Source organism: Aspergillus brasiliensis (assembly GCF_001889945.1).
Source record: "Aspergillus brasiliensis CBS 101740 unplaced genomic scaffold ASPBRscaffold_9, whole genome shotgun sequence".
In the NCBI taxonomy this organism is placed as follows: Eukaryota; Fungi; Ascomycota; class Eurotiomycetes; order Eurotiales; family Aspergillaceae; genus Aspergillus; species Aspergillus brasiliensis.
In genome coordinates this window covers 155,721-182,687 of record NW_027137450.1, presented here as the reverse complement: position 1 = coordinate 182,687, position 26,967 = coordinate 155,721, and the positions used below count along the sequence as shown (strand labels likewise).

The following is a 26,967-nucleotide window of genomic DNA, read 5'->3' as shown; positions in this document are numbered from 1 at the left end:
TCTGTTCCTCTCCCGGCAGAGTTCTTGCTTCGGTGGGTTGGTCCACTCCAGAGGGAAAGAATGGATAAGATGTGCTGTGTCAGAGGTAGAAAACTTGTCTATTGAGTCAGACTGCCATGATTGTTGGGGGCAACATCTCCGTCCAAACCGGATCTGAATCGGAGGATCTGCGATGCTCGCCAGAAAATAAAAAAGGTTGTTAATATGGGGAAGCGGGTCTTATCGTCAACAAGTCGAATGTCCACTACTCCGTAATAAGCACCAATTTGATTTGCCATATCCGAGGTACTTGTCCCAGCCAATAATGTGTCTGCATATGACTGAAGGCATAAATGATTGAATGAAGAAGTTATTAAGATCAAGCAATACTACATTATACTTATCTAATAACTAGTCAATTGCCAATAAATACAACAGAAAAACACATTCTTAGACATCATCAGGTTGATCGTCAAATCCCAGCAGCATCACCCGCAACTTTGCTCAGGTAACACTTGTCCTACCAAGTAGTTATACCATCACCCACTCAACTCTCGTTCTAGTAAGTGTCGTAAGAAGAGAACTTGCCATAGTAGCCGTAGTTGGCATACTCTCCATATCCCGCAGGGGCAGTAGTGGTCGTGCTAGAGGCAGTGCTGGTCGAAGTCTCACTGCCCTACTCGGGCTGGGGCTCAGCATCCCGCTTGTACGATCCGTAGTTGGCGTAGGTGCCATAGTTGCCGTAGTCCCCATAGTTGCCATAGTTGGCCGCAGTCGTGGTCGCAGTCTCGGTCGAGCTCGTCGCAGAAGCAGTGCTGCTGCTGCTCACCTCGGGCTCCTCGTCACGCTTGTAGGCCTCGTAGTTGCCATAGTTGCCATAGTTGCCGTAGTCGCCGTAGCTGGCCGGAGCAGTGGTCGTGGGGGCCGCGGTGGTGGTGCTGGAGCTAGGATCGGGCTCCTCACCGCGTTTGTAGGCCTCGTAGCTACCATAGTTGCCGTAGTTGCCATAGTTGCCATAATCTCCGTAGCTCGCAGGGGCGGTGGTAGTAGGGGCCGCAGTGGTGGTGCTGGAGCTAGGGTCAGGCTCTTCGCCACGCTTGTAGGCCTCATAGCTGCCATAGTTTCCGTAGTTGCCATAGTCGCCATAGTCGCCGTAGCTCGCAGGCGCAGTGGTGGTAGGGACTGCGGTGGTGGTAGTCAGGCTAGGATCCGGCTCATCGCCCCGCTTGTAATTCTGGTAGCTACCATAGGTGCCGTAGTCACCGTAGTTGCCATAGTTGCCATAACCAGCAGCAGTGGTGGACGTGGTAGAGGCAGTGGATGTGGCAGAGTCAGTCGACGAGACACTGCTGGTCGTCTCAGCTGCGTCAGGCTCACCGTCCCTCTTGTAGGCCTGGTAGTTTCCGTAGTTGCCATAGTTGCCATAATCCCCGTAGCTCGCAGGAGTCTCGGTGGCCGTGGCAGTGGAAGTCTCGGTGGCCACAGGACGGGCAGTGGCAGCGAGCAGATGGCTGCTCAGCACCAAGAGAAGACCCTTGGAAACGGAATGCATCGTGTGCAAGGAGAGAAAGATGTATTATTAAACTTTAAGAAAAGAGGAGAGTGTTTTTATTGACCTTGGGATTTGCATGAGATCGGGAATAGATGCCACCGTATTTATAACTTCTGCGTCCCCCTGCTTCACCCCCCGGCATCCATATTTAGCAGAATGCCAATATCTCTCATCGTGGAGTAAGCGTCCTGCCATGGCGTGCCAGCATGATTGGCCAAGTCTCGGATTGTGCCATCTTTCGACGTTCTATCTCAAGAGTACTAGCCGAAGACAGGGCCTCAGTCCAATCACGGCGACACTCCGAGAAGACCAAGTGGCGCGGCGGATGCCAGTGTTACACTCCTCTGCCTCACAGACAGGCATCCCACATTGCGAGCAAATGCATCCACTTCCCTCTCCGGGATAAGAGGGGGCTTGGAAGTTGACCTAGATCGCGGCGATGACCCATCGTGATCCGCCACCAGGCGACCAATATAGGGTGTTAATAATAGCCTGCAGATGGGTTTAATGACGGTGAATCCGGGTTTAATCTCGGGAGTAAGGCATCTTTGCGTCATGTCTCACTTGGATTAGAGGACCACGAAAGGAAGATTGTAGAGCTGTAAGGCGGGCAGTGAGCTCGTATTGAGGATCTTCAGCGATCCATCCACTTCGGGCAGCCTCATTGGGCGCCTGAATGAGACAGCGTCTGCGGCCAAGCGGAGGGTGTCTTACTTGGAGCAAATAACATCACCGCCAGGATGAGCCTCTCCGCACCTGCACGAGCCTGATTGTCTCACCAACCATTCGGATAAGTTGTTACACCCGTCACTTGGTCCTCCCAACGGCGGGTTTGGCTTCGGGAGGATATTATTAGCATCGGACCTGGCGGAGGCATGGATGGGCCCATTGGTCCTGCTCCAAGGGCAACTGAGAATAAACACTCGCGCTGCCCTCCTTTGCGGGATTTCGAGAAAGGTCGTGACACTGTTTGTTGCCTTTTGTTCTTACTCTAAAAAGTGCCGTTCTTCGACACCATGAATCCTGCACGCGATACTTCCTTTGACGACAAGATGCACACCTCGGAGCGGTCCGACTCGACCGATCGCGAGAGACTTCTTGTCGATGAAGAAGATGCTCACTGGTCGGGAAAGAAGAATGTGCGATCAGGGCCTGGAAGATGGTTGAACATCATTCTGGTTGTGGTCATTGCCATCATCTCGTGCTTGGTGGGCATCTTCATCGGCCACAACCAAGGGGACACGGACAAGGCATGCACGCGGCGCATCACCCAGTACTGTACGTCCTGACATCAAGACTGTTCTTGAGCCTGAGACATTGATAATATTCGAACGTTGAGCTAACGCGACCGTAGCACCCGTGGTATCCCATGTCGGACTCAACTACCACAAACAACAATTCAACGGGTCGCTTCTCAAAGAGAACATCTTCCGGCAAGATGCGAGCCCGGAAGTAGATGCAGCCTGGGAGTCTCTTGGTGCCAACTGTTGGTTTCCTTTCATCTTCCAGAAATGACTTGAGTGTGGAGTTGGCTGATGTGTAGTCCAGACCGATCCATCCGCGTCCCTCCCGAAGAAGCCGAGAAATCAGGCCTCGCTCCCGACCAGGTGAAGATCAACGAGAAATATGGAGGTGGATATCCCGCTAATGTGGAGGGATTCCACCACCTGCACTGCTTGGTATGTTAGACAGGATGGAGGAATAATCTGGGCTGTGCGACTAACATGTTACAGAATCTCCTCCGTCAATCTCTTTACTACAACTACGACTATTACCATGACCTGGGCAAGGGCGCCTTCACCAACAATGACTACGTTGTCCGTCGCCACGTCAGTACGTATTCACTGTTACCACTATCTTCTTTACAAGATAAAATACTAATTTAAGCAGCTCATTGCCTCGATATCATCCGCCAGCAGCTGATGTGCAGCGTGGACGTGGGAGTCCTGGGTCAAGTTTGGGTTCACCCCGAACACCCCGAACCCTTCGTCGACTTCAACACGGAGCACAAATGCCGCAACTTTGAGCAGATCCGCGAGTGGGCAGAGCAGAACCAGCTTCCGGAGACTGTGCCTAATGATTTCCTCCAACCCCCGAAGATTGGAGATCGAGTATATGCGGAAATTCCCTGATAGTTGCGGCTGCGCTGTATATAGTAGAATGTACATATAGATGTCTTGATGTCAATGAAAGAAATGTGATCCATTCATCATGTACAACATCTTTGTGAAACGTTGGGCTGAAACTTGAATGGCTCCTGTGATGCGACATATGGGATAGGTGAACCATGGACTTTGAAAGCCTAGTGGCTTCGAGGTTGCAGAGACTGAATCATGAACTAATTTGAAGTGATGGACTGAGCTTAATGATATCTTGATTGCAGGACTGGTCGGAGAATAGTAGCCGTGGAATCGGTTTGTGGAGTCCATCTGAGTCATTTAATGCAGCAGGGCTCTATCATAATGCCTACAGAGTATGTACAACAATTTACTGCATTTCCACAATTCCTGGGTGTTCGATGTATACCAAATCCGGTGGTCCTGAATGGCACCAGGCGAATATGGTTCGACTGGCCGGATAGGGCTGATCAAGGTTACCTTGATCCGCCACGGTCCCATGGATGATACTAGAGACTGGCAGAGGATCCTGGAGACAGAAACAGGTTGATGTTGCAGTCTGACATTCTGAGATTGACTAGTTACTGCATAATGTCTAATAGTAACAATATTCCTACTCCGTAAATATGTGTCAAAAGGATCGTGCCGACAAGTTCGACAGGTGGCGGCTGATTCACGCCTAGAATCATTCTAGAAGTACTCCATAGGGCCTCTCCTGCAGGGCTGCCCAAACCTGTTACAAGATTCCCAATGTTGAAGATCGTCGCCCCTGCCCCGCAACGATAAATGTTAACTGCGACCGACTGCTCTTCACAGGTGCCATGCTTTCTCGTCGGCAACTCCGTTGGTTAGCCAAACTTAGCTCCAACTTATGAGCTTCATTGCTCCACTCAATCGGAACAATGAGTTCTGCTATCCCTGTTATTGATTTCGCTCGTAGGTAGGCAGAACAGACTTGTTTGACAACATGAACTCACTATTCCCGCAGCCTTCTATAAAGGCAGCAGTGAAGACCGACAGCGCTTGAAGGATGACATCCACCACGCTTGCAAAGACCTGGGATTCTTCCAACTCCGCAATCATACCATTCCCCCCGAACTCCAAACAGGCATTCTAGAACAGTCCAAGGACTTCTTCCGTCTCCCGGTGGAGATCAAAGAGCAATACGATAGGGGTAAGCTCGCAGCAACCTCCACCCCGGTGCCCACTGTTTAAGCTCCCAGACAATGACAGCTTCAACCGCGGCTATGAACGCTTCCGGGCCCAGAACTTCGAGAAGCGAACCACCGGCGACCTGAAGGAGGGATTCTTTCTCGGTCGACATCTCCCACGAGATGACCCCGATGTCCAGGCCGGCAAATTCGGCCAGGGACCCAACAAGTATCCTGCTGAAGTGACAGACCCGCAGCTCTTCCGAGACACGGTGGATCGGTACTATGGAGCCGTACTGAGTCTCACAATCGACCTCATGACTGTCATTGCGGAGTTGGTGGGCCTTGATTCAGATGCTCTGCGCCGGTTCTGTACCAAACCGATTGCGACGCTTCGCTTGCTTCACTATCCCCCTCAAGCGCCCGACGCGTCGGAGCTGGAACGAGGTGTGCATTACCCGTCCTCCCGCATTCGGCTTCCAGTCAATCTTGGAGGTACCACTGAAGAGCTAACTTTACTCGCAGGCATCGGGGCTCATAGCGACTTTGGTGCCCTAACGATCCTCTTGCAGGACTCTGTCGGGGGTCTACAGGTTTGGAGCCGCACGTCGAATGAGTGGGTGGATGTGGTGCCGGTGCCCGGCGCAGTGGTGGTCAATACGGGCAATATGATGATGCGCTGGACAAACGATCGGTATGTCTCCAACCTCCATCGAGTCATCAATACTTCGGGAACTGCACGCTATAGTGTTCCGTTCTTCTTTGATGGCAATGCGGATTTCCTGGTCGAATGCCTGGGAAGCTGCCTGGAGCCCGGTGAATTACCCAAGTACGGCCCGATTACGGTGAACGACTGGATGGTTGGCCGCTATGCGGACACCTTTGGAGGTGGCGAGGTGGAGGGCGAAAAGGACCTGGTGAGTTTGGAGTAACACCAGGATCATATGACCCAGGCGAATTTACCATAGCGCTGGTGTAGTTCTTCTATCAACCGCAGAGAAGCATGAAGATCCTAGACTTAACTCTCCTTAAGGATGGATACAAACTGCTGGGTACCAGGGAAGCCAGACGCGGCCCGAGCGAAGCACATCTGACGCTCGAGCTTTGAAATAGAGTATGTAGAATTCAGAAGAGCCAGAGGTACGATTGAAGTATCATGGATCTATTCGCCTCTAGTAACTAAGGGTATAATTGCACGGCCAGCCTGTGTCAGGGCCACACAGGCCGGGTCTATCGGGAGGAAGAAGCATCCAACATTAAAGTTTACATGATTGACAGCTAACGGTCCAGCAGGATTAGGTAATCAGCGTACTTTCTGTCTACAGGAATCCAATGCACGCAATGGGCAATTCCGAACGTGGAAAGCAAGACATGAATCGTGTCGTCAAGCATTACTGGGATGCTTCAGAATGCATTGTTCTGTGTAACGTGGCCGGTGGAGGGCCCAGCACGCTCGATTGCACGGATTCAGTAAGTGTCGAGGTCGAAGATGTCACCAGAAAACTTCAATATCCCAACCATCGCAAGAACCGACCGTCAGGGTTGGGGCAGCAGGCCCAAGTACCTGCTTTGGCCCCTTGGAAAAGCCCACGGGATTCAAGTTAGCAGTCGGGATATGAGTTGCAATTCACAAAGCCAGAGGATCGACTCGAAACGTCATGCTGCAAGTGCGGGCTCCACCCGAACCAACCCTGAAAAGAAATCCGGATTGTTCTTTGCGGGTTGCCATCGGGGCAGGGTCGCCTCTGACAGGCGCGTTTTCCTTCCGAACCAATCGATGCTACGTCAATATGTTGTCCCAGAGTCTGAGCTCGACCAAATTACTATATTCTGTGTCCCCTCCCCCCAAGGGAAACCGGTTTGGGGCGGATATCTTCCGTCCTCCACTCTCTTCCTCCCTATCCACTACGTTTTCCCCAATCTTTGCGCCTAGATCCCAGCCGGATATATTATCCTTTGAGTCTGACTTGCGCGTTCGTTTGCGACTTCCCCTTTGTGTGGCGTCGTGTGGTCGATCCAGAAAGCACGGTTGATCAACCTTATCGAGCTGATGCTGAGCGCAGTGATTTAACGGACGGTGTCCTTCCCTCCAATCATCGTGCGTGCATGGCATCACTGGCGTGCCTTGCAAACCACCCTGCACATCAACTTCGTATAAATAGCAGCTGTGGCCACCACTCACTGCACAACATCTGAGTGGCTTATTTTCTATCTGCATACGATTTCAACTTGGCATAATTATTTTGATTGACTTTAACCACTGCTCCCCTCCCCAATTGTTCTCCCCTAACCTCCTCAATGGTCGACGTGACAATGTCCGCCGACATGAACCTTTACGGCCCCCTCTCCGGACCACCCGCCACCACCGATGAGACCTGGCCGGGCTCTCTCCCTTACTACCTGGACAACACCATCCCCCCAGACTGTCTTTCTCTGCCGCTGTTCGAAGATAACAATCAATGGCTGCTCAATTCCTACTCGCCGCCCGTGTCTTGGGGCACTGGACCCGCTCTCCGCACCAACTCCACCGCCAGCTCGGAAGCCAGTTTCATCGCTCCCTGCCAGACAGTACACAAGCCTACTGGTGATTACGAGCAAAAATGCTCCCCGATGCAGACTACTTTCCCACCATTCGCACCCGCACCGATGCCTCCCACTCCCATGCACGAAATCACCTCGCGGGGTAGCATCACGAGCGTGAGCAGCGGGGGCAGCGCCGACAGCAATCAATCCCGATTCAGTATTTCCAGCTACAGCAGCAGCAGTAATGAGACGCCAGTATATAGTCGGCGAGGGAGTTCTAACCGGCCCCCTTCTCCGGGATTTGAGGTGAACGAGCGCGAACGACGCAAGCGGGAGCGCTTCCTCGAGCGCAACCGCGTGGCGGCCAATAAATGTCGCAAGAAGAAGAAGGAGCATGCCAAGCAGCTGGAGAGTCGCTGTGAGACGGTCTCGCGGGAGAATACGCTCTTGGAGAGCCAAGTGGATCACCTGCGGGGCGAAATCTTGACCCTCAAGAATGAATTGCTGCGACATTCTCACTGTGGAGATGAGAGGATTAAGTGCCATTTGGCAAAGATGGTCAAGCAGCTGTCTGATAAGACTGGCGCAGCAACTCAGAGTCCAGAGGAGAAGAAGGAGTCATTACCTCCGACGGAGAGTCCCAAGCAGGAGCAGGAGATGGCAATGGATCTGGAGGATCTGGTGGAGCTACCGGCTGCCGCGGATGGTTCAATACCAGAGGGGCAAAAAGATACCGAGTGAAGGTCTAAGAAGTGGTTTTGAAATCATCGAGGGTCTGTACATGGTGGCCCGCGATGATTCTATTAATGTGTATACGATGCAGCGTTGTGGTTATTTCTGTTTTCTTTCCCCCTTCTCTACCTTCCTACCTTTGACCTCTACCCTTTCTAATGTCTTGTCTCTCTTCCCTTCCTCTCTGATACCTCTCTACCTTTTTTACTCTCTTCGGGACTCAGTCCGAGTTGTTACATATATTTACGACGGTGAAAAGCACTACTATGTATGAGCTAGAATATAGATACGATCGACGATGGTGGTAACTAGCGTGCTTGCAATGTTCCTGGGTTTAATGCTGTGGCGAAGGGGATTGTTTTTGACGGGGGCAAAAGTAAATTAATCCACTCCTTCGATCACATCATATGCTTCCATGCTCCCATGTAATTCATTAAGGCTGAATTGATTCAAAAATACCCATTGTCGTCATGATCATCAATAATGATTGAATGAATAGCCAATGACATTCACGACGTGGCCACCACTTACTCAATAGAAACCACAATAACTACTACAATGGTACCATGCCGCGGAACCCAATCATCAATGGAACTGAAATAGTATCCGAAATCAATAATCCCACAATGAATACAATTTACCCCATATTTGAACTAATAGTACACTTCAATTCATATCACATAACAAACCCTTCCCTCGATAGTACCAGTGATGGTATAGTAATAACTTATTCTTCTGGCATATCCCCACTAGTCCTCGATCCACCCTTCCGACCTGCCTCCTTCGCCCGGGGATCACCAGGCTCGAAGCTCCCTCCAGATGCCATGCCCCCCTTGTGACCGGCTTCCCGGGCCCGTTCTTCACCTGGCTGGAAGCTACCACTGGAGGCTTGGCCGCCCATGGAGGCGATGTTGCGCTGTTCATGTTGATTAGGACTTTATCCTGTAGATGTAGATGTAGGGTAAGGAAGATGGTATAGGCATACCTGCTTGTCCTCATCCATCGAGGCAAATCCGCCCGAGTGGCTCGATTGACCACCCTTGCGGGCGATGTTTTCGACCTCTTCCTGGGGACGGTTGGCGAAGTTGCCGGGGTTGGGGTTGGAGGCCATTTTGATTGATCGATGTCTTGTGTTGTAGTGGTATATCTTATGAGATGGATGGATGCTTCTGGTTAAGATGGGAGTAAGTTCAGAGGGTTATGGTAGGCTATTTGTAGGTCTTCGCTTGGACTCTAATCTGGATGATGATGATGCTTTGCTACTAACTATAGATTTATTTACTATGACTACTCACTGATGTCAATGTCAATGCAGTAACCATGACCGTGGTATAGCCAGGCTTGATTCAAGTTTCGGGATTTCTTCAAGGTACTGACTGATGGTATGTCCCTTTGGGCAAGGGACAAGGTACATCATTGGTTGTGAAGTCATTCAGCATCATCAGTGGGACCACTTGAAGAAACACGGGGGATAGACTATTAGCACATGTTGTTTCTTTCTGTTTCTATGTTGACAACTTCTCAAGAGTCTGGAAGGAGATGTGGTCATGGTGATGGTGGTGGTATGGCTGTTCTAGATGGTCTCTGGATTTGGTCGGTGGTTGTACAAGTGGCACTGTGCTTGCTGACTTGCAGAGCAGAGTATGCGGGTTAGTTACTAAGTAGTTAGCTAGTGGATGAATCGCGGGGAAATTGTTCGATCAGATTCTAGTGTCATGCTGTGATCGTCCCCCCCGTTGCAATTGTCCTATCATGGAAGAGATGGAGACGACCACCCTTGTTGGTGTTGGACAGTCGAGCTGAGGCACGGTCTGGCCAGAACCTCACGATAGCACAAGTACTCACGTAGAGGTGGGGCAGCCTCACTCTCAGAAGAAAAGGCTGGACCTGATCCGCGTACAAAGCCTCATTTCTCCCTGCAAGATGCTGTCAGGAGCAACAGAAGTTGTCTGTTATGGAGTCTCGCTCAAAACATTCTCCACGACTATTCTTCTCATGACATCACCGGTCAACATCACCATTACTTCATCCGTATCCGCTCCCAATCAGGCTGCTTCGTCAGTCCCTGGGTCGGAAAGTCAATTTGAACCGTTGTTCCACAACTTCAACTTTCCCTGTCATCCAGCTACGGCTTCTCTGGGGATTCTGAGTGGCAGGGCCCTGATGCCGGAATACGGAACGACAGAGCCGTGGTGCCACGGGCGATCATCGGTCTGTGCGATGAGCTGCCGTTAGACTTTACCACTGAGCTTCATGCTTGCAACTTTTGTTCTGGCACTAATTATTGCTAAAATATGTCGCATGATTTGGATCTGGTACTTATATTTCTATGCTCTCTCTATAGTATATCCTTGTATCAGATCTGGCTCGAAAACAAACAAGGCTATCCGTGCACGCTCAGACGATGTAACTACCAACAACATGCTTCCGAACTCCTTTTACCGGTCGCAATTGATGAAATCAAATCGAATAGGAGGAGAACCCGATCAAATCAACGCCCCATGATGAATTGACCTAGAAAACGGTCCAATGCTTCCACCTCTTCTAAACCCCCCAACCATGCAACGTGCTGATCCGGTCGGCAGAGAACCAGGCAGCCGGTCTCCTCTCGTATGCCGTACCTTTCATAGGCCTGGCCACAAGCGTCGCCGTATGAGCCATCGTCGGCAAATACCCTCGAGTAGTCCCATCCCCACGTCGCATCGAACGGGTGGAAGATCTCCGGTAGATCCAGAAGGTTGACCGACGTCCTCGGGCTGGAATGCACGACGATTGTCTCGAGAAGCGGACAACACCGGTTCGACTCCCCGTCCTTGTGCAAACATGGTAGATGGGACTGCTCGTTGAATTGGCTCGCAAATCTGGCCAACCGACGCTGATTGCGAGGTTCACGCAAGTCGCCGGGGAATACGAGCAGCCTCCATGCTCCAGTACTCGTCAACCTGCTAATCAGCTGCGTGCTGGTTCCGTCGGCCTGGCCTACGACGGGATATGATGTTAGGCGCATACCGATCTCGATGTTGTTTGCGACCGATGTGTCTGCCTTCTTTCCAGCGATTAACTCGTTCGGGCCATATGTCACGCCCACTCCCGTCATGAAATCGATGTACTGGCCACGAACGCGCTCGACTCCTTCGGTGATACTTGTGTCTTGCTCGTACGCTTGAACTAGTTCAGTATCCAGCTTGAGTAGCTCCTCGCCAACCGGTCGTCGTTCCAATTCATATGTATCGAGTATACTCGGGGACGCTTCCCCTGTGATCACCGAGCAGATCTTCCATGTTAGGTTGTATGTATCCTGCATCGACACGTTCAGACCCTGACCTCCCTTGGGCGAGTGTGTATGTGCCGCATCACCGGCCAGGAAGATCCTACATTATTAGCAGATGTTTGAACGATTACAGAGGCTACCAACCTGTCATGTGGCCTGTATGTTTCAACTAACCGTTGACCTATCTATTCCCAGTCAGCTATGGCGCCTGCCCCATCGAATATTACTCACTCACCTTGTAAATGGACCACCAGTCACAGTGCTTGTACTCCAGTGTATATGGCTTCATCACCTTCGCCATGGCTCCCACAATCTCATCAAGAGATACCTCGGACCGATCTTTGCCCTCCACACTCAGCCTGCCATCGCCTTTGGGGTATATGTAAAAGCGCACCAGTCGATTCTCTCTGGGGGCGGTCATGATGCTTCCACGGTCTCCGGCATGTATCGCACAAGACTGACGAATATCCGCTGACACAGCTGTCAATCAAATGTCCCGATGTACTCACGAAATATACTCACGAAAATCAGTAATCGGAGCGATGTCGACAACCCCCCAAGTGGTATCCCCCGAGCACACCCGCATCGGGACCTGCAACTGCTCTCTGGTCCAGCTCCTCGCACCGTCGCAACCGATGACATACCGAGCGCGAATGGTTTCAACATGATCGCAGTGTCCGTTTGTCCCTAGAATATCATCCAAGTTAACATGCGACCGCCATCAAACCCATCAAACTAAAAATCATACCATCCTGCCCAACCCGCTTCACCCCCACAACCACCTGATACTCATCCTCATCCTCATCCAGAAAGTCCAACGTCTCCGCCTGTTTCCCATATTCCACCTCCACCTGTCCCCCCCGGTCTATCGCAAAATAATCCAATATTATCTGCTCAACCAGCCCCTGATTCAGCAACACCATATTATACCTCGACTTATCCGTCTGAGCCGATTGCATCTTCTGCCTGGTTATCCCGCCCGTGTGCTTATCATAGCCCTACGCAGCCCCGAATTAGTTGCTATGCTCTTATTTCCCCACGAAGGCTTGTTATGGATGAAGCTGAATAAAATTAATAGTTTATTTACCCAGAAACACAACTCCGCATGCTGCACACCTTTGCGCACGATCGGATCCACGAGCCCGAAGCTCTCCAGGATCTCCAGGGTTCGGCTTTGTATTCCGTCCGCGTGCCCGGTCGCGGTCCGTCCGGGGTGTTTGTCGATGCTTCGTGTGGTCATGTTCGTGTACTGTGAGGCCCAGCAGGCGGCCATGAGTCCGGCTGGGCCGGCACCGATGATGAGGAGGTCGGTTGTAGAGGTGGTAGTAGTATTAGGTGCCATTGCTGAGTGTGGTGTCGTGTCATGCCATTGGGTAAATAATAAAATGTCTATAGAAGAATTCTGTACAGGAAACAATATATGTAATTATTCTTACTCTATTGCATGTCCGGCAAAGGCAAATCTCGCGTTCCTGATGGCTTTTGATAAAGTAGAGAAAGTGGCGTCACAATTGACTTCGGGGCGCTTGACTACCACATCAAAACGTCATGGATCGTCACCGTTGATGACTCGTTGTCGGGGGATATTCTTGATTTCATTTGCCATGTCGATTTCTTATCCTGAATATGGTTTCTATTGTGGATCAGCAGATCATTGTACATGCTGTAATTGATCCCCGCGTCGTTGGGGTGATATACTCTGTAGGCGATGGGGCACGAGGTACTAATTACCCGGAATGGTAAATCGACTCCCGGATCTATTTTCCACTTCGATGTGTCACATCATTGGGCGATCATACCTATTGAATGTTAGGTTATGGAATCTCCCTTATCGAAAAGCTAACTGCATCGATAGATGCCCCAGATTCACCAATCCCACGTGGTCCGATCGGAAGCGTGATCCTCGGGCACAAGTCACGGTCGCATCATCGGCAATCCGGGTATTCCTAGAAGCTGATGTGATAGAAACTGGATCAAGTGTAGGATAATCACATCGATGCGACCATGTCAACTCATCGCCATCACGCGAACCGAACAATCAGCCCCACGACCAGCCCGGCAATAGCTCCAATGACGAACCCAAGCGCCGGATACATGAGCGTACGACGCCACGACCTATTTACCCACTGTACCCCGGTCGGTAACTGATAGCCTGGGGTCTGGGTTCATAGGTGCATTGGATTCAAGGGCTGGTCCTCTGGCATTGTTGTCTGGCTGAGCGGAAGTTATGGCGCTCTGGATCCTGCTCCCCCATAGTCAGTGCTTGATTGACTTTAGCATTGATATACTCGGGAAGATTCCACGTACGCCACCAGCATGCAATCGTTTCCTCTAGTGATAGTCACTTCGAATGATGTTGACAGGGGGCTCTCTTGCCTTTGTAGTCGATGAATAATCTGCTGCATGTGCACCTTCCCTCGGTATCGGCAATCCAGAGGCATCGGCTGTCCAAGAGAGGCGCCCACAATTTCTCCCACCGGGATGTATGGGGACCGCCGGAAAAGACCATGGCAAACCCATGGTCTCTAGATGCCCAGATGAAAAGTACGTAGAGCTGAGTATACTGGTCTGGCAGAAAAGATATCGCAGACTGTGTGAATCACTGTCATAGCCACCCTTATTAGCTTATCGACTATGATGGCAGATAACACTTCTTCACGTGGAACATCTGACCTACAACACTGGACCCAGAGGATCGCGCCTTCTTCAACGTGCAGCAGCAGGAATTTTGTCCGAGGAGTTTCGAGCTTGGAGCCCGTTACAGCCGACAACGTCTTCGTCACGCCCAGTTTGGCCAGTGTCATTGATGCGTTGGCTTGGTCAGTATGCGATGGAGACGGGACTCTTTTCCCCCATCTGTTGTATAAAGGTTTCAATTCGACCCACTCAATCGAAGCAATGCACGTGTGGTCGGGGTACATACCAGGACATTGAATGATACTATACCCTCGACGACTTGCTCCACTCTGAGATGAATTCAAGAGCTCTGGAGTCTGCCTTTCGCAAAGCAGAAGACGACAGTATCTCCATCCGTGCTCTTTTGGTTTCCAAGTCAGTCATTCTCCTCATCACAGAGAAGTCCACTTACCGCTTCAAGATGCTCAGTCCACATGAAACTCCCAGATGGGTGCTATGTATGATACCCGGCTTTTATTTGCTGCCCTTGTGCCCACTCCATTGTCGACACAGTCTCCCGAGGCCCTGAGGGGATTGGCCGCATTTCGTGGTAGACATCAACTGCACTTTATCTCCGACGAGATCTATGCGAAATCGGTGTTTGCAAATGCGGCAATTGCGACACCGATCCCATTCATTTCTGCATCAGCACTCGGTCTTTGCGATGTTATTGACCCTACTCGTTCATATGTTTTGTATGGCATAAGTAACGACTTCGGTGCCAATGGCTTACGGTGCGGATTGATCTCCACGAAAAAATGAGGGTATCAGAGGTGTTGATTTGGGTAGAACTCCGCCATTTAAGGCCAGGCAAATCTATGATACCACAGTCGGACTACAGTTTATTGAGGATTACCTCGTCAGACGCTCACTTATATCAACAGCGTGAATTGAGAATTACTGATACCTGCGCGAGAAATGGAGTTACAATTGCGCCCAGAAGACTTTACATGCCAAAGAGCTCGGCTGGTTCCGAATTACGTTCACCGTCGGGAAGGAAACATTGAAAGAAAGACTGAAGCGGCTGTTGAGATCGATCGAGGAGGCTGAGAGGGAAATTTAGGGGAACTGAAGGGCTATGCCAATTGGAGTTTAGTGAAGAGCAATGATTGCTATCCTGGTCCGTCGACCGCACCAGATTCATCTAACCTTGTCTGCTTTGCGCGTCCCACAAGAACCCTTCGCTCCTTGGATTGCTGCCTGTAGTGCTGTGTTCCTTACATGGGTACCCAAGTAGCACACTCAGAATGTTGATATTCTCTCTCGTTGTGTGATCATGCTACCGATAAAGGCCAATCACCTGGACCATCTTTGCTATTTATAGGATAGTCCGGACAGGGCTTTCCTATCCCCTCTAGCCAGGGTACCGACTTGGTCGCATCGGGACATACTACACAGTTACACTATAGGACAGACCCTGGCAGAGGGCAGGTTCCCCTCTTTCTTGGGTATACCGATAGGACCAACTGGAAGATCAGGCTGAGGCCGGGCTCAACACAGACCCACGCCGAAGGCGGGCGCAGACATGAATGGTGCAACGAGAGAATCTAGATCAAAGCGACCCACCAGGGAGATTAAAATTATGAGCAGAAACATCCTAGCTAGGCAGCTAATGTAGCCAACGAGGTAGCTAGCGAAGTGACTGCTGTGTGGCACAGTCGCCCACCAGCTGAACGAGCCACGCCTTCACGCGAGCCTCACACCAACAAAGACCCCAACCGATCGCGGATGGCCCCCAATTCACTAAATTGCAGCCAACTCATCTTCCGGACAAAAACAACAGGGATTAACTGGACTAGTTCGTTTAAATGCCCATCCGCCATGCACCGCCCCTTAAAAAACCGTTGGCCCAGGAAGGAAGCTTTTCCTCCCCTTCCTTTTCCCTCCAAGAAAAACAAACCCCCAAAACTGCCCTGCATCTGACCTCAGCCAACCATGGCTGCCAGGTCGTCGGATGGGCTTCGTCTCCTGTCCGATGTCAACATCCCCGATGCAAGACTGAACGACGACTCATCTGGTGACGACGATAAAAGTGTAATTGACCTGCACGATCTCGGTCGGGGGCAACGCGATTCGTTTCGTAGTGACTTGACCGATACGCCTCCCAAAGGGGTCGATCATGGTGATCAACCTTATGCTTTGTCAGTGCCGACCAATAAACCCAGACGGCGGTGCTCGGGTCTTTTCATCACGCTTATAGTTCTGGGTGTGTATTCCACCATCCTGTCCGGCCTCTTCTTCGTTGTCGCGTGTATCAAGCCCTTCTATGGCAGTTTGATCGGCAAAGACGCTGGCCTGAATGCCTCTTCCGCCTCCTTGCTGAGTGCCCTGTTGGCCAAAACAATTGAGCTCTCCTATGTCACGGTGTGTGTGGCGTTCTTGGGCCAGCTGCTGAGTCGGCGGGCTCTTGCGCATGGGTCCCAAGGCGTCAGCATCGCCGACATGACGCTGCGAACCTGGATCACGCAGCCGGGGTCGCTGTTGATGCAGTGGGATGTGCTGCGCTACGTCGGCTGGACGACGCTGGGAGGGTTGACGCTGATTGTTGCTTTGGTTGCGATGCTGTATACCACAGCTGCTGAAGCCTTAGGTTGGTCACTCCCCCTCTTGCCAATGACCTATACCTACTTGCTAACCGTCTGCACGTTCTCGGCTACAGTATCTCCAAGCTTGGTCATGGGCCCCGTCCAACCCCGACTTCTGCAGGGAAACGTCTCCTCGGCGTACTCCAACGTTTATTACATGGAAGATAACTGCCAGAGCCCAATCACTGCCGCCGTTGACCCGGAACACTGGAACGAGACGTGCCTGGCGATGGAGATAGCCGGCCGCTCATACCATGACCTCTACCAATACCTGCAAGGTTGGGCTGAAATGCTGAAAGCCGGAAATAGCACCTCGACTGCGCTCCCTTATCGCCCACAGCCACACGCCTTGTTATACGACAACACCACAGTAACCGGCCGCTGGATCGAAGTCATCAACACCACCGCCGTATCGGAACAACATGGTCGCCTCGTGAATAATGTCACCGCTGCCTACCCCCACGGGGGCCTCTTCGCCGCTGCACGCAACCCTGCTAATAATATCCAACAGCCCGTCGACATGTCCGGCGAGGGCAAGTACATCATCCAAGCCTCTCTCCCGTCACCTGCAATCAACGTGATGTGTGTCGGCATGTCGCACGACGAGCTGAAACCCTTAATCTACACCGAGTGGCCCAACCATGAGCCCTTCAACGCATCGACGTGGGCAACCGCTGCACCAACCTACACGATCAAGACGAACCGCACCGTCGTCGACGATCTCTTCGGCTTCAGCGAAGACCAAGGCGCCCCTGTCTTCCCCATCTACCCCAAAAACTACAACACCATCCTGAATCCCAAGGTCGACAACGCAACCTCCATCTACCTCCTCGGTAGCGCTCCCCCGGGCCACGACCCGGCGTACGTCCTCTGCGGTTTGCGCGGAAAGCTCTCCGGTCGCTGTTCAGCACAGTACCAGGTCGACCCGAGCGGCGGCGACTTGAGCTCCCGCTGCGAAGACCCGGCCGATCGGCTCCAGTATAACCGGATCCATCCGAACACGTCAGAGGACAAGTACCTGATTGACTGGAAGAGCGTGGCATGGGAGTGGGCCGACACGGTGACGCTCGCGTCAGGCATCCAGGGTGATGACGCCAGTATCGAACGCACGCTGATGGAGTTGGTCCCGAGCTTCGATAACACCACCAATACCTCTTCGCTGGATACGAAACTGCCCTCGCTCAGTGAGGCCTTGGCCGTTCTCGCGGGGAATACCGCTCTCCTCGGCAGTCAGGACTCCGCATTCGTTCCTGACTGGAACTACTCGAACGCGAGTCTCACCACACCGGTCGTGCAAGTGTTTAACGCGACACTGCAAACCGCGGGCTATGCCTCCGGCCGGACAAGTGACTGGCAGCAGGTGTTCTATGTGATTCTGGCCGTGGTCTTCCTGACGAACATCATGTGTCTGGGGCTCATTCTCTTCCAGGGACGTGGACAGCTCGTCACGGATTTCACGGAGCCGCCGAATCTGTTCGCTCTGGCTGTGAATAGTCCCGGGACGGTACATGCGTGGTCTGGAGCGCAGTTGGGAGGCCCGGGGACTCCGCGCCTGCGCGATCGATGGCATGTGGATATGCGGGAGGAGAGTGGGTATTATTATATTCGTACGAGGGGATAGTTGCAGCATCCTGTGGATGAGGGAGCGAACTAATAATGGACATGATGTGATGCTCCGGGTGGTTGGTCTTTTTCTTCTACTGCATTGCAGGTGTTAGCGAGTAGCGTTTTGCATCAGACAGATAGTACTATAATAATGAATGTTAAGATCATTGATGAATTACCTTGTATTATATACTACCTTTAACATTGGCTACGCTTCTTACCACAAGGTGGAATAAACGACTACCACAATAACCTCGGTTCAACGACAGTCAGCCAGCTAAACGACTCGTAGAATTATCCCCCAAGGTATTGTGGATGGTGGATCAGTTTGCAGGGTGATCCGCGGAGCTAACTCTGCCATTCGTATTTCTCGGACAGTAACCATGAGATCAGCCCCGAGGCACCGCGGATAGATGAGGAGGTGGAAATCATCGCTCGTCCGAGTCCCCGGAGCCGAACAATAATCTTTCCAGCGACATATCGGAGATGCTACGGACATACAAACTGGCTGGTCTCCGAGGATCAAGGAGTGTATTGAAGTTTCTGTTGACGAGGGTGTCAGTTGATGAGATCTTCATGACTTTCGGAGTGGTAATAGTCATGGAGAAACACCTGGCGATCCCTCGAAAGCTTAAAGTGAACCGTGGTTCTGGAAGAAGAAAAATGGAGGGGCTGTTGGTTGTGTATTATGATAATAACATTCCAATCATGGGATTAGATAAGGACTTGAAGGACTGCCACCTTCATGACTTGAATGTTGAGTAACAACACATGCATTAGAAATGATAAAGGTTTGGAAGACTCCAGTCACTTTAATGCAGTAACCAACTGTAAAGTATAATTGTCATCATTGGACACTGTTTTTGATTGCTTATTGGGTTCTAATAGACTTCAGAAGATGTGCTGTTGGACGAGTGCTGCATTTCATTGGCGGGCAGCTTGCATATGCTGCATAACTCTATCCATTCGGGATGTTTACAATATGATAGTCTGCATAGTGCAATGCCACCTTCAAGGGCTGTCACACCGACGAAAGACACTACAGATGCCGCAACAATCATCCTTACTGGCAGATTGTGCTTGGATAGCCTCCTATTGTTCCATAATCATGGTATAGCCAGTATCACTGAGCTCCTGTAGGCTCTTCTCCGCACCCCATGCGCAGGTGCCCGTCCAGTATCCATGCGTGCTTTTCCATGAGCACGACACCCAGCTCATCATGTATCGGGAGATTGATAGTTGTCAACCCTGCATTCCCCTCTTGGGAGATCTGCAGCAAACTGCATTCCGCCAGCCCATCCTTGACCACCCCTTGCGTCGTCATCACTTACCTTGACAATTCTCAGCTCAGCCTCACCTAGGCTTTGAGATATAGTCAAGTTCCTTAGCTGCAGATCTCCCTAACAGCTGTAATTCATAACCTTCCAACATCACAATACCCAACGCAGCCACCACTCGAGCTACTGTACCTCACAGCAGATGGACTCGCCAGAAAGCTCACCCCCATGGCATGGGGAGCATCTCCCGGGGACCGAGATAATGCACGACAGGAATCATCACCTCGCCCATGGAAATAAAACTGGGATAGTGTGAGCAGTGCTCTCGAGCCTAGATGTACAGCATTAGCTCACCACCATAAGCCTCGTTCCTCAGCCATCAGAGGATCCTCACGATCCACTGAACTGGTCGACGAAATGGAAGCGTAAGTCACAACCAGTCCACGCTCTGAACCACGCTTATCAATCATCTTCAATTACAGACTTGGTTATCATGACCCAGCTCGTGGCCACCTTCGTAACGACAGCATCTGCCATCTCCATGAGTCCAATGTTCCCCGCCTTCTCGGAGACCTTCCATCTGAACAACACCCAGCTCCTGCTCATCACCGGCGTGTGTATCCTGTCCTTTGCCTATACCAATTTGATCATCGTCCCCTGCGCCAATATCTTCGGCCGTCGCTTCGTTTTTCTCGTCTTCTTGGGTATCAGCATCGCCTCGTATATCTGGGAGGCTCTCGCCACCTCTTATTCCAGCTTTATTGTGGCGAGAGTGGTGAACGGAGCCGGGGCTGCGGTCTGTGAGACCATACCCATGCAGACGGTTGCGGATATGTTCTTCTTGTACGAGCGAGGACGATGGACTGTAGCATTTTTGTAAGTTGGACGACTAGAAAGACAAGGAAGTTTCACTGACAACCCAAACTCAGTACGGCGGCCTCCTTTGGCTCGTTCCTAGGGCCGGTGATATCAGGAAACATCACACAAAGGTATGACCTTATGAATTACCTACTGTACGATCAGCATCCATCTGACTGACAGGGTAACAGATTCGGTTGGCGTAGCTTCTTCTGGCTATCGATGGCCATGACCTGCTTCAACATCATCACCATCCTGTTCTTCTCCCCGGAGACGAAATATCACCGTGACCCTACGTCCAAACCACAGCAACATACACCTTCGAAGACCAAAGAATCCCCCACAGACTCCAAGGAAATCTACTCCACCCCCAAACCCGGCACCGGATCCCCCTGCAGCGCACAATTCAAGCTCTGGCAACCCCCAGACCCTCAATGGAAGACCTTCCTCCTACGAGACCTCCTCACCCCGATCCGCATCGTCTTCTACCCAATCATCTTCTGGGCCGCGGCCACAACATCCGGCGTCGCCAACGTCGTCCTCTTCTGGAACCTGACTGAATCCTCCGTCCTCGGCGTGCCCCCTTACAACTTCAACGCTTCGCAAGTGGGATACTCCAACTTCGCCTTCCTGATCGGCTGCATCATCGGCCTCGTCACCGCGGGGCCATTATCCGACTGGGTCGCGGTGAAAGCCACGCAGCGGAACAAGGGTATCTACGAAGCGGAAATGAGACTCTTAGCTCTGATTCCACCGGCAGGGATACAGCTTGTGTCGGTATTAGTTGGGGCGTTTGCGATTCTTGAATTATGGCCCTGGCCGGTTCTATTGGTCATTGGATATGGACTCAGTGGATTGGTGGTCTCGGCCATTTCGAGCATTGCGGTGGCGTATGCGGTCGATTCGTATAAACCGGTCGCGGGGGAGATTATGACGGTGGTTACGATTGTGAGGAATACGTGTGGGTTTAGTATGAGTTATTGGGTGCCGTCGTTGGCGGAGGGGAAATTGGGGTATTTTGTCCCTGCGATGGTGCAGTTGGCTTTGACGTTTGGGCCGTTGGTGTTGGGGGTGCCGGTGTACTTTTGGGGGAAGAGGTTAAGGGTGTGGACGAGGGAGTCGAGTGTGCATTTGTATGAGAGGTGATGGATTTAGCTACTGTTTGATTTACGAATAGAATGTTTGTGTCGTCGTCTGGTTCTTGCTTTGAAGGTCTAGAGGAGGTTGGTGGCGTAGTGGCTCGTAAGCCGGAAGTGATGCATGTTCAGCGAAGGGTGAATCTATGTCTAGAGTATAAGGTACACCAACCGAGATATGCTTATTGTTGTTACTTGCGATGCATTTGCACTGGGTATCCCGAAATCTCCGTGTCCAGAGGGCACTGCGTATGACGGACTTAAGTGTGCGCCTGGGCTATTAGGTTAGTCCGCCATTTCGCTATATACATCAACTCATACTATATACTATGCATGGATCCTGTCAGATCCTCTATATGCTACATGCTTATATCTGCTCATTCTAGTCCATTGCGAACAAGGTGTCCGTCGCTGTCGTCGTTCAGGTCCCGATCCGCCATAGTAGTGGATAACGCTCGATCGGTCGTGGTCGGAGAGAGGGTTTGATCATCCGTGCGAGACTCCTCTACATCCACAGTCTGCATGATAATGATGCTGTCTACCGCTCGTTGGAGTCTCTTCGGGGGTGGCTGCGTCGGCTGGGGCGTGTCTGGCTGTCTGGCCCGTCGGAGGCTGTACAATGTGGGCACGTTGGCAACCAACGCGGAGAGAAGCTCCTCGATGGGGCTCAGGATTGTCTGCAATGGAGCGTCGAGTGAACCTTGGTGGAACGGGAAACGGAGGGCAGAAATCACCACGAGGATAATGCCGATGGAGAAGAGGCCGATGAGCTGGGCGCGTCTTCATCGGTCAGTAGGAATAAATCTTGTGGGTGTCACTTTCTTACTCACTTGTACCACGGGCGCCTGATCTTAAGTAGCCAGTGAACCGGAAGAATAATCAGCATGATGTCGGTGACACAGTTCAGAACGGCGTGAACGGATATATGGTATGTTGATCTGATACAAGGACCTGCAAGAGGGCACAGGTTAGATAACCTGACTGAATTCTAAGCACTGCATATCCTGTGGAGTACACACCTGGGTCGGGATAGACCTGGAAGTACAGACTCAGTGGCCTGCACACGGTGAGGAAGAGAAGGAGCAAGGTAATGTAAGTGACGCATAGTACGGCCCACATGACGCGAATCCAGATGTATGGCCATGGAAGCACCCCTAGAAGCCGGTTGATGAAGCAGAGCACGACAGCCTTCTGACACCAGATACTTGATGGTCTCAGTACTCTTCATCACTGTGCCTCTGCACAAGGAGCTTTACTTACTAAGTGAAGTAAATGATCGCGCCAGCGTAAGTGACTTTGCTGCTCATCTGGGTACGCTTAATATCGGCGTGACTCGGTGTGTCGCCCGCCATGTACGAGACGGCAACATTACCCAGGGTCCCGAAAACAAGAGTAATATTCATGATATAGACCAACAGCAAGCAGCAGAAAATGGTGATGTAGTCGCTAATAACGAAGGACTGTCGCCGATAGCGACGCATATAGAGCCGGAGGCCCATGATGCTGATTGCCAGCGTCGCAAGGAGGTACCCCACGATGATGGCAGCATCACCCCCATTCTTGTTCATTGTGAAGCCTTACGGGGCAAGCCTGGGAGTCATCAACGGGGAACCGGGTACTGAACAGGGGGTTTATATTCAGGTGTTGGTCCGGGAGACCTCGAGCATCCCAGCCTGGCGGAGACAAAGAAAGTTTAATTTGGAGCTGCCTCGGAGTCCCAGCCGGACCATAGTTGACAGCTCCGATTTGAAATAGATTGCAGATAGTCGCTCGATATTGTTGGAAGTCTTGGAAGTCCTCGAGGGAAAGTGATGGTAAAATCCCAAGGGGTTGGGTTACACCTAGATCTAACAGTGGGTCTTTGAAGACTATCGGGGACCAGCACATCCTCATCGATGAAGATCCGCTCGTCGGGGACTCTTGGTAGGCTCGGTTGTGTCACCCTGGAGTGTCCCATGGGACGACTAGATTCCAGCCTGGCCATGATTTCGGGGACGCTCAATCTCAGAAGGGAAAAGGAGTGATCCAGCATTCCCTTTCAACACCCCCCCAGGCACGGGAGGGATCAACCTTATCCGAGGCCCATGCTCCGACCCAAATATCAGCGAGGGCGTCCAAGCGCGCAATAAACTCTTCGTATCACATCAGCCAAGACCATCCAAACAAAGGAACCGAGCAGCTCAGCCAGTTCGAGGACAGCCACGGGCTATAATACCTGTGTCCAGCCAATGCATAATGCTGCCCGACCACGAGTTCGTTCCAAATAATAGGCCCCTCCGCACCGCTGGCATCCACCTACGCCCTGAAACAGAGAGCTAAGAAGTCCAGACCCGGCTGTGTAGCCTCGTAAACTGCCAACCCCGAGCTTCAGTCTTCTCCGCGGGCTTCCGGGTTCGTTGGACAGTGGTGTTTGGGTCGAGGAGCTCAGACGCTGTAGGCGTAGAAGACGTTTGCGCTCGGATCAATGTGATACCCCTCTTTTCCTGAGGGTGATTGGGAAGCGAATAGCAGGGAAGCTGGGAGATCATTGATTCATGTAGTGGCCTTCGGCGATGACACAGCTGTGAAGTGCCGATTCAGGGGATGGACAGTGACAACCGCCACTTTGGGTAAACCGATGGGGGGCCAGGGGATAGTATTGGGGCTGTTTCTATCATCTTCTCTTCGGAATGACCGCTCTCGAGTCAGTCACATCACCAGTGGACGAAAGTACCACCGACCTCCACCTTCAGGGGTAGCTGGTTTCTCCCCTTTCAGGCTTGCCTTTTGCATGATAGCATGTTGGCTCTCTCTTCATCAATCGAAACCCCCTGTGGCGTGGAAGGGACTATACAGCTGATCCAGACATTGCAAGAACGCCGCCCGTTTATTTGTCTTCATGGCTTGTTGGGGTTCCATGTAGCTGGGTAGATGAATTCTGGGAGAACCAGCTCCTTATAATTCACTGCCGAGCCCAAGAGTCAGCAAGCTGGTCGGTCACAAGACAGATCTTCTTTATGCGCTGGAGCATGTGCTGCCACTGCAGGGCCAAGACAAGATCCTGAGTAATCCACCAATGTCCTTCCCTCCGAAAGCACTAACTACAACGAGTATATATTCAGCGTCATCAACGCTCGCCAGTGCTCCACAACAAGACCGTCAGGCCACTGAAGCTTAACAGACGGTTTTAAGTGGTACAATGCAAATTGTTATACTCTGGGATATATGTGCCCATGTAACGTTGCAACATGACGGCTCATGCGGCCGAGTTTCGAACCCAGATCTCCTGTCCGACCGCGGACGGAAGATAGTATTCCTGCAACACAGCAACTCAGAACTTCCGTCTACTCTCCACTCCTACAGCACTCATCGATCGGATGAGATGCTGGAATGAAAGCCGCCGACGACAGCAGGTGGCCGTTCATTGGCCTCGGATCCGAGCCCTCCGGTGGAGACGGAGACGTGTATCCGGACTGCGCGTGGATGCAAAGGCACACAATTGACCTTGTTCAACTGCGTGGGTTGAGCGTGGGGCGGCACTCTCGCCAACTGGGAAAATTCAGCCAGTGATTGCCTACGAGAGCGGAACCATGGAGTGACCAAACCTTGGAAGGTGGAATCCGCATGAGGACCTTGGGGACCATTTAACCGGGCTACATCTCACGCATTTTGTTCGACGCTTGATTGGCCTGTGGATAAGCGACATCCCCATCAGCCCTATAGGGCGCTCGTCGTCCCGGCTCACGAGGGATGCTGCTCAGCCCTACCGAGTTGTTTTCGAATGATATTGCCTGAAAATGTCAGCAATGGCCTTCTCAGAGGTGCAGAACTTACACAGGATGGTCGCTCGAGAGGGCATCATCCAGTGGGTTGTTTGAGGGTGTCTGCATCCCGTCAAGAGTCCGGCGAGGCAATTTGGATACCCATCCAGTCAGCCCTTAGTGGGTGACTATCCCTGTCAGCCTACGCTTGTGAGATTATTATGGCCCACAATGGCAGGGACTGGTTCGCCATATCGGGCCAGGTACTCCCTCAGACACCACCATCCCTTCAGCTACACCCCAAGGTCCTCACTCTGTATGCTATAAGATGAACCATCAACAGCTGGCTTTCATGATGTCTTTTCCAGTCAATCCTCACTTCGATTTTCTCCTCCCACCCTTTCCTCCAACTAGTCACCATGGCTATCTTCAACGCATCCGACGTGAACCTTCACACGGCCAGCAAAGAGGACGTGCTGTGCTACTATGCTATCTCGGAAAATGACTACAACGGTCATATGGGAGCCCGCATCTCTTCCATCTTCGTTATCCTCTTCGTCTCCACGGCCTTCACCTTCTTTCCTGTCGTGGCTAAGAGCATGCCCCGCTGGAAGATCCCTCACAACGTTTATATCTTCGCCCGCTACTTCGGTACCGGTGTCATCTTAGCCACTGCCTTTGTCCATCTGCTCGACCCGGCCTACAAGCGCATCGGACCAAAGACCTGCGTTGGCGTTTCCGGCAACTGGTCCCAATACTCCTGGTGTGCGGCCATTGTGCTTGGCTCCATCACTCTGATCTTCCTTCTCGATCTCGCGGCCGAGGTATACGTCGAAAACAAGTATGGCATGCACCGCGAGGAGAATGCCACGGATGCCTTCATCACTGGTGATCCGACCAGTGCCCATATTCACCCCAACCCTGAAGATGGTCGCATCTCGGCAGAGAAAACCTCCCCCACCGCAACGTCTGCGGAAACCTCGTCGGAGCAAGGCGAACGCTCCTTCAGACAACAGATTGCGGGTTTCCTGATCCTCGAGTTCGGTATCATCTTCCACTCGGTCATCATCGGGCTCAATCTGGGTGTGACCGGTTCCGAGTTCGCCACCCTCTACCCCGTGCTGGTCTTCCATCAGTCCTTCGAGGGTCTGGGTATCGGTGCCCGACTCTCCGCCATTCCATTTGGACATCGCAAGTTGCTGCCTCACATGCTGTGTCTGGCGTATGGTCTGACCACTCCGATCTCGATTGCGATCGGCCTGGGCCTGCGCACTGCCTACAACCCGAACTCGAAGACATCCTTGATCGTGCAGGGAGTGTTTAATGCCATCTCAGCAGGCGTGCTGATCTACAGCGCCCTGGTCGAACTGCTGGCCCGCGACTTTATCTTTGACCCGTGCCGCACTCGTCGTCGCTCGAAGTTGATCTACATGGTGTCCTGTACGTTGTTGGGGGCGGGCATCATGGCTCTGATCGGAAAGTGGGCGTAATGCCTCGACGTTTGACTGTATATAATTATATCCGAGAAGATACCCTCCGCTTCATATCGAGATTGCATAATGTCTACTTTGTGCTTTTCTTTCTAAAAGTTCAGTTGTCTATGTATACAGCTTTCCTTTCTGCACAATCAACAGGAGATGTGCCGGTCGCTTCAGCCAATGCTACCAAAGATCACTTCTTACATTTAATACAATGATCATGCATGAATAATCTTCAATTAGTCAACTATGTGACGTTGAGGTACTCACTGGTCATCTGCCGTGCT

General features: G+C 51.8%; 13 protein-coding genes across 13 annotated transcripts; 8 read left to right on the top strand and 5 right to left on the bottom strand.

The window, feature by feature from the left end:
- Positions 1–466: 466 nt before the first annotated feature.
- Positions 467–1,674, bottom strand: ASPBRDRAFT_641345 (uncharacterized protein). Its single transcript, XM_067628453.1, has 3 exons — positions 1,406–1,674; positions 1,085–1,198; positions 467–955 (listed from the first exon to the last, which is right to left on the bottom strand). The coding sequence occupies exons 1-3, from the start codon at positions 1,529–1,531 to the stop codon at positions 656–658; spliced, it is 540 nt and encodes a 179-aa protein (XP_067477072.1). The 5' UTR covers positions 1,532–1,674; the 3' UTR covers positions 467–655.
- Positions 1,675–2,361: 687 nt separating this feature from the next.
- Positions 2,362–4,041, top strand: ASPBRDRAFT_45108 (oxidase ustYa family protein). Its single transcript, XM_067625329.1, has 5 exons — positions 2,362–2,809; positions 2,886–3,017; positions 3,080–3,210; positions 3,265–3,364; positions 3,422–4,041. Exons 1-5 carry the CDS (start codon positions 2,548–2,550, stop codon positions 3,661–3,663), a joined length of 867 nt encoding a protein of 288 aa, XP_067477071.1. The 5' UTR covers positions 2,362–2,547; the 3' UTR covers positions 3,664–4,041.
- A 405-nt stretch (positions 4,042–4,446) lies between these two features.
- On the top strand, positions 4,447–6,002 carry ASPBRDRAFT_181219 (isopenicillin N synthase family dioxygenase). Its single transcript, XM_067619940.1, has 4 exons — positions 4,447–4,584; positions 4,637–4,822; positions 4,872–5,246; positions 5,325–6,002. The coding sequence occupies exons 1-4, from the start codon at positions 4,551–4,553 to the stop codon at positions 5,729–5,731; spliced, it is 1,002 nt and encodes a 333-aa protein (XP_067477070.1). The 5' UTR covers positions 4,447–4,550; the 3' UTR covers positions 5,732–6,002.
- Positions 6,003–7,097: 1,095 nt separating this feature from the next.
- Positions 7,098–8,063, top strand: ASPBRDRAFT_31725 (bZIP transcription factor; the record flags this gene model as incomplete). Its single annotated transcript, XM_067622929.1, has 1 exon — positions 7,098–8,063. The coding sequence occupies one exon, from the start codon at positions 7,098–7,100 to the stop codon at positions 8,061–8,063; it is 966 nt and encodes a 321-aa protein (XP_067477069.1).
- A 562-nt stretch (positions 8,064–8,625) lies between these two features.
- Positions 8,626–9,220, bottom strand: ASPBRDRAFT_156151 (general stress protein). Its single transcript, XM_067619400.1, has 2 exons — positions 9,040–9,220; positions 8,626–8,970 (listed from the first exon to the last, which is right to left on the bottom strand). The coding sequence occupies exons 1-2, from the start codon at positions 9,163–9,165 to the stop codon at positions 8,782–8,784; spliced, it is 315 nt and encodes a 104-aa protein (XP_067477068.1). The 5' UTR covers positions 9,166–9,220; the 3' UTR covers positions 8,626–8,781.
- Positions 9,221–10,352: 1,132 nt separating this feature from the next.
- Positions 10,353–12,680, bottom strand: ASPBRDRAFT_156149 (uncharacterized protein). The gene is made up of 6 exons (XM_067619399.1): positions 12,413–12,680; positions 12,074–12,323; positions 11,848–12,012; positions 11,561–11,796; positions 11,470–11,510; positions 10,353–11,425 (listed from the first exon to the last, which is right to left on the bottom strand). Exons 1-6 carry the CDS (start codon positions 12,665–12,667, stop codon positions 10,546–10,548), a joined length of 1,827 nt encoding a protein of 608 aa, XP_067477067.1. The 5' UTR covers positions 12,668–12,680; the 3' UTR covers positions 10,353–10,545.
- Positions 12,681–13,452: 772 nt separating this feature from the next.
- On the bottom strand, positions 13,453–14,528 carry ASPBRDRAFT_641117 (uncharacterized protein). Its single transcript, XM_067628451.1, has 4 exons — positions 14,414–14,528; positions 13,999–14,362; positions 13,633–13,927; positions 13,453–13,567 (listed from the first exon to the last, which is right to left on the bottom strand). The coding sequence occupies exons 2-3, from the start codon at positions 14,244–14,246 to the stop codon at positions 13,657–13,659; spliced, it is 519 nt and encodes a 172-aa protein (XP_067477066.1). The 5' UTR covers positions 14,247–14,362; positions 14,414–14,528; the 3' UTR covers positions 13,453–13,567; positions 13,633–13,656.
- ASPBRDRAFT_66890 (uncharacterized protein) lies at positions 14,414–14,763 on the top strand (the record flags this gene model as incomplete). Its single annotated transcript, XM_067628803.1, has 1 exon — positions 14,414–14,763. Exon 1 carries the CDS (start codon positions 14,449–14,451, stop codon positions 14,761–14,763), a length of 315 nt encoding a protein of 104 aa, XP_067477065.1. The 5' UTR covers positions 14,414–14,448.
- Positions 14,723–15,253, top strand: ASPBRDRAFT_45100 (uncharacterized protein). The gene is made up of 3 exons (XM_067625328.1): positions 14,723–14,836; positions 14,909–15,077; positions 15,151–15,253. The coding sequence occupies exons 1-2, from the start codon at positions 14,760–14,762 to the stop codon at positions 15,006–15,008; spliced, it is 177 nt and encodes a 58-aa protein (XP_067477064.1). The 5' UTR covers positions 14,723–14,759; the 3' UTR covers positions 15,009–15,077; positions 15,151–15,253.
- A 562-nt stretch (positions 15,254–15,815) lies between these two features.
- On the top strand, positions 15,816–18,369 carry ASPBRDRAFT_45099 (uncharacterized protein). The gene is made up of 2 exons (XM_067625327.1): positions 15,816–16,591; positions 16,661–18,369. The coding sequence occupies exons 1-2, from the start codon at positions 15,937–15,939 to the stop codon at positions 18,205–18,207; spliced, it is 2,202 nt and encodes a 733-aa protein (XP_067477063.1). The 5' UTR covers positions 15,816–15,936; the 3' UTR covers positions 18,208–18,369.
- Positions 18,370–20,009: 1,640 nt separating this feature from the next.
- On the top strand, positions 20,010–21,472 carry ASPBRDRAFT_129999 (uncharacterized protein; the record flags this gene model as incomplete). The annotated part of the gene is made up of 3 exons (XM_067618188.1): positions 20,010–20,344; positions 20,398–20,457; positions 20,518–21,472. The coding sequence occupies 3 exons, from the start codon at positions 20,010–20,012 to the stop codon at positions 21,470–21,472; spliced, it is 1,350 nt and encodes a 449-aa protein (XP_067477062.1).
- Positions 21,473–21,839: 367 nt separating this feature from the next.
- On the bottom strand, positions 21,840–23,030 carry ASPBRDRAFT_197531 (uncharacterized protein; the record flags this gene model as incomplete). The annotated part of the gene is made up of 4 exons (XM_067621112.1): positions 21,840–22,242; positions 22,293–22,413; positions 22,482–22,666; positions 22,723–23,030. The coding sequence occupies 4 exons, from the start codon at positions 23,028–23,030 to the stop codon at positions 21,840–21,842; spliced, it is 1,017 nt and encodes a 338-aa protein (XP_067477061.1).
- A 2,437-nt stretch (positions 23,031–25,467) lies between these two features.
- ASPBRDRAFT_45096 (uncharacterized protein) lies at positions 25,468–26,917 on the top strand. Its single transcript, XM_067625326.1, has one exon. It carries the CDS (start codon positions 25,622–25,624, stop codon positions 26,690–26,692), a length of 1,071 nt encoding a protein of 356 aa, XP_067477060.1. The 5' UTR covers positions 25,468–25,621; the 3' UTR covers positions 26,693–26,917.
- Positions 26,918–26,967: the final 50 nt, after the last annotated feature.

Coding starts and splice junctions, on each gene's coding strand:
- ASPBRDRAFT_641345 (XM_067628453.1), bottom strand. CDS start 1,531: ATGCATTCCGTTTCCAAGGGTCTTCTCTTGGTGCTGAGCAGCCATCTG. Junction 1,199..1,405: donor CTCCTGCGAGCTACGGGGAT/TATGGCAACTAT, acceptor TACAAGCGGGGC/GATGAGCCGGATCCTAGCCT. Junction 956..1,084: donor GAAACTATGGCAGCTATGAG/GCCTACAAGCGT, acceptor GGTAGCTACGAG/GCCTACAAACGCGGTGAGGA.
- ASPBRDRAFT_45108 (XM_067625329.1), top strand. CDS start 2,548: ATGAATCCTGCACGCGATACTTCCTTTGACGACAAGATGCACACCTCG. Junction 2,810..2,885: donor GCGGCGCATCACCCAGTACT/GTACGTCCTGAC, acceptor ACGCGACCGTAG/CACCCGTGGTATCCCATGTC. Junction 3,211..3,264: donor TCCACCACCTGCACTGCTTG/GTATGTTAGACA, acceptor AACATGTTACAG/AATCTCCTCCGTCAATCTCT.
- ASPBRDRAFT_181219 (XM_067619940.1), top strand. CDS start 4,551: ATGAGTTCTGCTATCCCTGTTATTGATTTCGCTC. Junction 4,585..4,636: donor CCCTGTTATTGATTTCGCTC/GTAGGTAGGCAG, acceptor CTATTCCCGCAG/CCTTCTATAAAGGCAGCAGT. Junction 5,247..5,324: donor CGCGTCGGAGCTGGAACGAG/GTGTGCATTACC, acceptor CTTTACTCGCAG/GCATCGGGGCTCATAGCGAC.
- ASPBRDRAFT_156151 (XM_067619400.1), bottom strand. CDS start 9,165: ATGGCCTCCAACCCCAACCCCGGCAACTTCGCCAACCGTCCCCAGGAA. Junction 8,971..9,039: donor CGATGGATGAGGACAAGCAG/GTATGCCTATAC, acceptor CAACATGAACAG/CGCAACATCGCCTCCATGGG.
- ASPBRDRAFT_156149 (XM_067619399.1), bottom strand. CDS start 12,667: ATGGCACCTAATACTACTACCACCTCTACAACCGACCTCCTCATCATC. Junction 12,324..12,412: donor ATGCGGAGTTGTGTTTCTGG/GTAAATAAACTA, acceptor GGGGCTGCGTAG/GGCTATGATAAGCACACGGG. Junction 11,797..11,847: donor CGCTCCGATTACTGATTTTC/GTGAGTATATTT, acceptor CAGCTGTGTCAG/CGGATATTCGTCAGTCTTGT.
- ASPBRDRAFT_641117 (XM_067628451.1), bottom strand. CDS start 14,246: ATGTACCCCGACCACACGTGCATTGCTTCGATTGAGTGGGTCGAATTG. Junction 13,928..13,998: donor CTCTGGGTCCAGTGTTGTAG/GTCAGATGTTCC, acceptor TGGCTATGACAG/TGATTCACACAGTCTGCGAT.
- ASPBRDRAFT_45100 (XM_067625328.1), top strand. CDS start 14,760: ATGAGGGTATCAGAGGTGTTGATTTGGGTAGAACTCCGCCATTTAAGG. Junction 14,837..14,908: donor TCTATGATACCACAGTCGGA/CTACAGTTTATT, acceptor AATTACTGATAC/CTGCGCGAGAAATGGAGTTA.
- ASPBRDRAFT_45099 (XM_067625327.1), top strand. CDS start 15,937: ATGGCTGCCAGGTCGTCGGATGGGCTTCGTCTCCTGTCCGATGTCAAC. Junction 16,592..16,660: donor CACAGCTGCTGAAGCCTTAG/GTTGGTCACTCC, acceptor TCTCGGCTACAG/TATCTCCAAGCTTGGTCATG.
- ASPBRDRAFT_45096 (XM_067625326.1), top strand. CDS start 25,622: ATGGCTATCTTCAACGCATCCGACGTGAACCTTCACACGGCCAGCAAA.